Source organism: Sceloporus undulatus, chromosome 2 (genome assembly GCF_019175285.1).
Source record: "Sceloporus undulatus isolate JIND9_A2432 ecotype Alabama chromosome 2, SceUnd_v1.1, whole genome shotgun sequence".
In the NCBI taxonomy this organism is placed as follows: Eukaryota; Metazoa; Chordata; class Lepidosauria; order Squamata; family Phrynosomatidae; genus Sceloporus; species Sceloporus undulatus.
This window is the reverse complement of record NC_056523.1, coordinates 91,878,443-91,885,942: the sequence shown is the minus strand read 5'-3', so window position 1 is coordinate 91,885,942 and position 7,500 is coordinate 91,878,443. Positions and strand designations below refer to the sequence as shown.

The 7,500-nt window shown below is 38.6% G+C and overlaps 1 protein-coding gene across 2 annotated transcripts in view; it reads right to left on the bottom strand.

Annotated features, from left to right (window-relative positions):
• Positions 1-7,500, bottom strand: part of PDGFRB (platelet derived growth factor receptor beta) — a 121,517-nt gene that overhangs the window by 59,454 nt on the left and 54,563 nt on the right. For both annotated transcript variants that reach the window (XM_042453226.1, XM_042453227.1), the window contains one exon: positions 1,937-2,019. In XM_042453226.1, coding sequence (XP_042309160.1) covers positions 1,937-1,967 — 31 coding nt within the window. In that variant the 5' untranslated portion in view covers positions 1,968-2,019. The remainder of the gene's footprint in view (positions 1-1,936; positions 2,020-7,500) is intronic.

Below are 7,500 nucleotides of genomic sequence, written 5' to 3'. Positions count from 1 at the left end.
TGCCATTTCTCATTCCAGAGCACTATGAAGAGGGAAAGCAAAACTTCAAATTAGAAATCTGTAATGTCCCATCTCTTTTGAAATAGAGAAAGATTCTTGAAGATGAGGGTGACTCTCCAAATGATATGGGGAATGTCACTTTTTCAAAACTCATTAAACTGAGCTTCTGAAACAGAAATGATTGACTTATTTATTTTAGTTAAGGAATTTATACTCCATTTTTAGTTACTTAAGGCATTAATCTTTGGCCCAGTATTCAAGGTGACCAAATGTTAAAAAGAAGGGGTGGTTTCTTCACAAACTGCAAGGGTTTCTTCAATTCATGAAGGGAATGGTATTCAGGAGAAGCTCCACAATGGAAAAAAAGAGTAGAGTAGGGATTTTCAACAGTTCCTCCTTTTCAATGAAACACAATATTCTGAGAGGTCCTGTGAGTGTCCAAATTTCACTCTCCAGCCCTGATCTATTTCTGGCCCAAACTGTTCCAGTTTCTGCACTTCCACAGCACACAATCTCTATATTAAATCCAATGAAATTTCACAAACAGTAACATTACAACATGACAAAACATACAATATAATTGTGTAGAGATTTCAAATATGTAAGACCTGGAATCGGAAGACTTGTTGCTTTGGTTTTAAGTTAAACGAACAACCATTCTGACTAGCATTTTAAATAAATTTTCCATTTCTGAATAGACTTTGGCTTGTCTACAAAATATTTCCCCCCACCCCACAAATGCAAAAAAAAGAAACTCACTATGCTCAGGAGGATGTTTATAAAATAACAGGAATAAAAGGTGTAATTATTGCAGGAATAAAACAGGATGTTGAGTATTAGCAATGGAGAATTTGAAGCAGTGAGGTTTCAGACTGGGCATCTAAGCAGCAGTCCTGGCATTGCTCTCAGTCTTAAAGAAGCCAGAGGCACTTGTGTTGATTCACTTTGTGCCAAGACACTGTAGGTCTCCTGCCTGAAGGATGTCAGAGAGACAACTACTTCAGCTGGCAGAAATCCTCTATTTCTGAAGCAAAGCACTACAGCAGGCCCACACAACTTGCAAGGCACCAAGATGAATAGAGTCCACCAATAGTAGGTGCTTTAATCCTCCCTCTTCTCTTCCTTATTTAGCAAGTGGGATAGACACTGGAAGTAAGATAATAATTTCAATATAGACAGTCTGCTCTACATGCCACTAGGTTTACCAGCTAAAGAGGGGAAAATGTCATAGCTTGATCTTGTGGCATATGATGGGAATGTGATTTATTTTTATTTCATTTGTATGCCACCTTTCTCCTCATAGGGTATAAAAGAGATAAGGCTTGTTGCAGTGTGAATGTATGCATAATATGAAGGTTCTACACTTTATGCTGCTATCACATAGAGAATCTGTTTAAACGCTGGGAACCTAATACATACACAGAGTGCTCCTAACTCTGTTGTCAAATTGTGATAATCTCTCTCTACCAGACATTCCTCAGTGTTGGTCATGCTGGCTAGGGCTGATGGGAATAGCAAAATTTCCCCCACAAATGCTGTCAGGACTGTGTGTTGCACACCACACATTTAGAGAACACTTTACGCATAGATGGGCTGTTCTCCATCAATGCTTCTGCCCCAGCTCAGCTTTCCCTGAGTGGTTGCTCTTTATGTGTGGTGGGATGCATTTTGCTTCCTGTCCAAGCTTCCCCTACAGGACATGCTTCAACCCAGAAACAAATACCATTCTTTTAAATGTAAAGTGACCAGCATGCCACTGTGTATGCACCGCACAGTTGTGCATGTGTTTGGCTAAGGAAAAATAATTGTATAGGATAAGAATTAAAATGTCTGTGCTTTTGTTTCTCCTCATCCATCTTGTAATACTATCAGAATTCCATGAGCAATTCAGCCAGACACATTTATGCACTCAGTGTACATCAAGGGATTTGCTTACCTGTGATAAAGAGGAACAAGGAGATGAGCATCTTCAGAAACAGATGAAGTAATATGGGACACAGTTTTCAAGTAAGCAAGGCCCTGTTGAAAAGTGAAGTGTGATCAGTAGAAGTCTGGAGACAACACAAATTGGCTGGAAGGTGAGTAGGATACATATGTTACAAGTAAAATAAAATATTCTGTAAAATATTCAGAGGTGATGTCCTCCAGATATTTTGAACTAGGAATGTGAATATTTATAAAGTCTGAATTTCACTCATATTCCAGGAAGTGTGGATCAACACAAGCCCATCTAATCTCAGACTGAAATTGGATTCTTCACACGTACTTATTTTGGACTACAGTTTCCAAAAGCCTTCATGGCAAATGGTCATAGAGGTCTATTGTCATTCAAAACAGCTGAAAGACACTAGGTTCCCATTGCCTTCTTTTTGACTTGATTACTGCCAGCTCTGTCCTCAGCTGCAGACAGGATTGAGCAGTGTATGTGGAAATGAGCAAGGGATAACCAAGGGAGCTTTGAGTTTCAAAAAGTTCATTCACTGTCTTTGGTTGGTAGTCTTTTAACAATGATCTCTGAAATAGGTTCCATGCACAGGATAAATTCATATACCACAAATGCTTGTGCTTGATGTTGATGAACAGACAACCTTTGCTATAATTTGGCCCTAATCGGAGTTTTTTTACTTTCTTGGATTATAGTTCCAAGAATTCATCAGCCAGTTGGATTCAAGTAGTTGTAATCCAAACTCATCCAGGCTTTGACTATAAATTCAGTTTTTTCTGGCTGCCTGCTCATTGGCATGGGAATGAACCACAGAATCCAAGTAACACACTGAAGTGATGACTGTTGATTGCTCAACTTTAGCTTTGGAGAACTGTTGGCACTGGATATCCACCACAACATTCCACCTTAATGAGATAAGAAGCATCTTGTGATCACTTGCTGTATTCCCTGTGTCAGTTAAGGGCCAATACTGACCTACTGGATGGACTGTACATATGGAATGTGTAAGTCAAACAAACAGGTCCAAGAGCAAATCAAACCCCTAGAAGGCAAGATGACTAAACTGAAATTGTTGTACCATTATAACTGTGTTTCCCTATCTTATCATATTCTCTGCCCTGCCTATGACAAATCACAGTGTGGTGCAAGGAGGAAGAAGCTCACAACACCATAATGCTGAGTCACATTTTCACCTGAAGTTATGGAGATATGAAAGAGTGAAATATAAAGCCACAAATTTTGCAGCAGCCCTGTGTCTACTGCAGCATCTATTAAACTATAGGGGACACCCACTATGGCACATCCAATGTAGTATCTCTGCCCAATAACAATCTATAATACAAAAGACACTTCATCAAGATACCCACTCTGTATGAAATACTTCTATGATGAGTTCCGATACACAAAGCTGCCTTATTCAGCATTGTTGTGTTGTTGTGTGCCTTCAAGTCATTTCTATCTTATGGAGACCCTAAGGGGACCCTAAGAAAACCCTGAAACAGATGGGTCACCATAAGATAGAAATGACTTGAAGGCACACAATAACACAACAATGCTGAATAGAGTGAAACTTGTTTCTAAGTACAGTGGTACCCCGGGTTATGAAAATAATCCGTTCCGCGGCGCCCTTCGTAACCCGAAATCTTTCGCTAGCCGAAAAAGCCATAGGCGCTAGCGCTGGAAGCCGCGATTTCATGCGAAAAAGCACCGAAAAGCACCAAAAATTTTTTTCGTAAGCCGAAAAAAAAAAAAAAACGTAACCCGGAACAGTTTTTTCCTATAGAATTTTTTCGTATCCCGGAAATTTCGTAACGCGGTGCTTTCGTATCCCGGGGTACCACTGTACTGTGTGTGTGTCTCTCTCTTTGTGTGTATTGTGTTATACTACAGGTCTATGTACACATTAATTTTTCTCTTCAAGAAAAACAAGCACTTGGATTACAGTGACAGCTTAATAGCTGTGCAAATGTGATTTGTGAGAAGAGACAGGAATCTGTTTGCATGGGGAAATGCCTACTAATTCAATTTGCCTAATTATATATGCTCATGTATAATTATATAGACTTCATTCCCATACAGTTTGGGTGTGAAGGTAAGGAAAGGGCTATCAAATTTGTCAGACTATTTCATAAACTGTGAGTATTCTAGTTCATTTCATTCCTAGTAGAAGCAGCATGTTTCTTCTTGGTAAAATGCTACATGTGGTTACATGGTTACATCTGGATTACATGATGATTACATAATGATTAAAGCTGGAGCATGTCCAGAGGAGGGCCAGCAGAATGGTGAAGGGTCTGGAAACCATGCCCTATGAGGAGAGACTTAGGGAACTGGGTATGCTTAGACTGAAAAAGAGAAAGTTAAGAGGTGATATGATAGCCCAGATTAAATATCTCAAGAGGTGTCATATTGAGAATGGAGCAGGCTTGTTTTCTGCTGCTCTAGAGACATGGAACAATGGATGCAAGCTACAGGAAAAGAGATTCCACCTCAACATTAGGAGGAACCTCCTGGCAGTAAGGGCTGTTCGACAGTGGAACACACTCCCTCGGAGTGTAGTGGAGTCTCCTTCCTTAGAGGTCTTTAAGCAGAGGCTGGATGGCCATCTGTCGGGGGAGCTTTGATTGTGAGTTTTTGCATGGCGGGAGGTTGGACTCGATGACCCTTGTGGTCTCTTCCAATTCTATGATTTTATGATATTTTTTCATATACAAAAGCAAGTCATTAAATTAACTTTAAACATAGATTCCTCACCAAAGCATGTCAAGATGTGGAAGTGGGACAGGGAATGTGCAATTTATGCTGGGTTCAAGTCAGAAGATAATTTATAAAATTTATATCCAATATTCATATCCTATTTTTATATCAAATTTAGATTTTTGTTGTAGCAGTGTTGTAGCTAGTCATTTTCTTGGGTATCTGCATTCTGAAGCACTGTGAAAACCTGGGAGGAAAAAAATCAGTGACTATGTGGTGAAACATTTGAAGCAGAAAATGTGGGCAAGTCACATTCTCTCACCCTTAGGGGAAGGCAAATGCAAACCTCTTCCGAACAAATCTTGACAAGAAAACCCCATGATAAACCTTTAGGATTGCCTTAACTCGAAAATTACTTGAAGGCACACTACACACAAATACACACACACACAAAAACCCTTTGGCAGTTTACACCATGGACAGCTCTCTGAAAATCTACTGCCTGAACACAGACTACATTATGCATGTTGGTAACACTGCACAGCAATAACTGAACCACAACAAATCATAATCATTAAAGCAAATATCATTAATGATCATTAAAGCAAATAACATAAAATAAAAATGCGACAAAATTCCATCAGAAATCACTGCTAAGATGTTCTTGCACTGCATGTCAGCATCTAACAGCCATCACATGCCATCAATGATGCAATACAAATGCCAGTCAGATTATTGTTCATGGCAGACCCACCTAGTCTCACTCATCCAAGATTTGTAAAAGTTCAATTTTATAATGAAATGTATTCCAAAAGAGCTCCCCAAATACAGCTAACTTTATAGCTTCACTTTCCCCCTAAAGACTTTAATGAACATCATTTTATCTGGTATTTCAAACAATGTATAAACTGCCCAAGTCATTAATTACCTCTCTTACTGCTTCTTTACATAAAGCATTCAGATAAGCAAACAAAATATTTTTGGGGGAATATAAATTTAATTGATCAAATTCAACCCCCAATCAAATAAAACACACTCTGTCCTAATTTATAAACTTGAAAGACTCTTATTAAATGCACACTTAATTTGTGAAAACTAACTAGTGAGACTGGGTAATATGTTGCCACATGGATTTAAAAATACTATTGATAATGCCCACACGTACACTTAGTAAAGCACATCAAGGTCTATTGTACACCGAAGAAGCCTGTTGACTGTAATTTTCAAGGTCCCTACTTCATATTGCACTAGCGTTAAGGCAAAGTCTACATGTAAGTGTATTATGCAAATTGCTGCAGATTTTCACAAATTCACATTGATAGTTAATTGTCTTTATTTTCTTGCACAAATCTGATTCTATTCAACCTCCCCGTGCTGAAAATGCACAGCCATGCAAATCCATGCAAAGTGGATGGGCAGACACATGTTTGATAATGTGCTTCCTTGATGATATTCAGCCAAAAACTGCTAATCCTTTTTCAGCAGAGTTTATGGCATTTTTTGAGGGGGAAGTGCAAAAGGCCCAAATTCCTCCAAATTGCACATGGTCAGATTGCAGTCTATTGAAACAGAATGAGGAGTACAGTATTTAAATGATATAGATAATCCCTTAGAGAAGCCATTACACACCAAGCTCCAATTCTGTATTGATCTACAGTGGACCCTTGTTATACGCTGGAGTTTGGTTCCAAGATCCCCCGTGTATAACTAAATCCATGTATGCTCAAGTCCCATTAAATATAATGACATAGCAAAATGGTGTCCCTTATAAAAAAAATGGAAAATCAAGGTTTGATATTTGAAATTTATACTTTTTTTTAACATTTTCAAAACCATGTATGCTTGAATCCGTGTATAAAAAAATCCGTGTATAAGAAGGGCCGACTGTACTACCTTAAGTGTTCCCTGAGCTGCCTGAGTCTGTACACTTAATACAGTTGGCCCTCTGTATTCCTGGATTCTTCATCCACAGATTCAAACATCTATGGCTTGAAAATATGCTAAATATAAATTCCCAAAAGCAAGCCTTGATTTTGCCATTTTATATAAGGGACACCTTTTTACTATGACATTGTATTTAATGAGAAATATTCACAGATGTTGGTATCCATGGAGGGTCCAGGAACCAAACCCCAGAGGATATCAAGGGCCCAATGTACTCCAGAAGGGGTCAATGGAACTTCCAGTTTTCTCCTCACCAACTTTTATACTTCAGGAGTTTTACCAACAGTATCTCAGAAAGCCCTCTCTCTCATTTTGCCACTCCTCCGACAACCTCAGGAACACGAGCAACATTGCCATAGCCCTCTACTGGATTGCTGTCTGAGGAATTTCAGCAACTTTTTAAAAATAAATATATTACTCAACTGTGGCAGGTGCCTTTTTTTCTTTTAGAAAGTTCATTTTTCCCCAACTTAAAACTAAGCAATTGGATGAAAAGTAGCAATAGATGCTTGCTTTCATGTCAGCTGAGCATGAATATTTATTTATTTATCTACTTACTGGCTTTTAACCCAATATGGGTACCATTTTGAATCCATTTTGGGTTTTCAAGTGGACTTTAAAGGAGCCTAACCTTATGCCCACAATAGTTTCATCATCTTGAAAGTTCTTTTAAAATTGGGATGAATCCTCAGACTGGATTCTCAGCCCTCAGACATGGAAGACACAAGATGCTCTTAATTAAAATGAAAAACACTTTTCTCAGATTTCAATGTATCTATTATGATTTCCTAATGGTGTGGCTCTCTCTTTTGCTTCTAATGAGCTCAAGCCCCTTTGAAATTTTGACTTGAAACTTGTCACCTGAATGACAAAAGAAAGGATTCTGTCAAATGTTGAGCCACCTGCCATGGTTT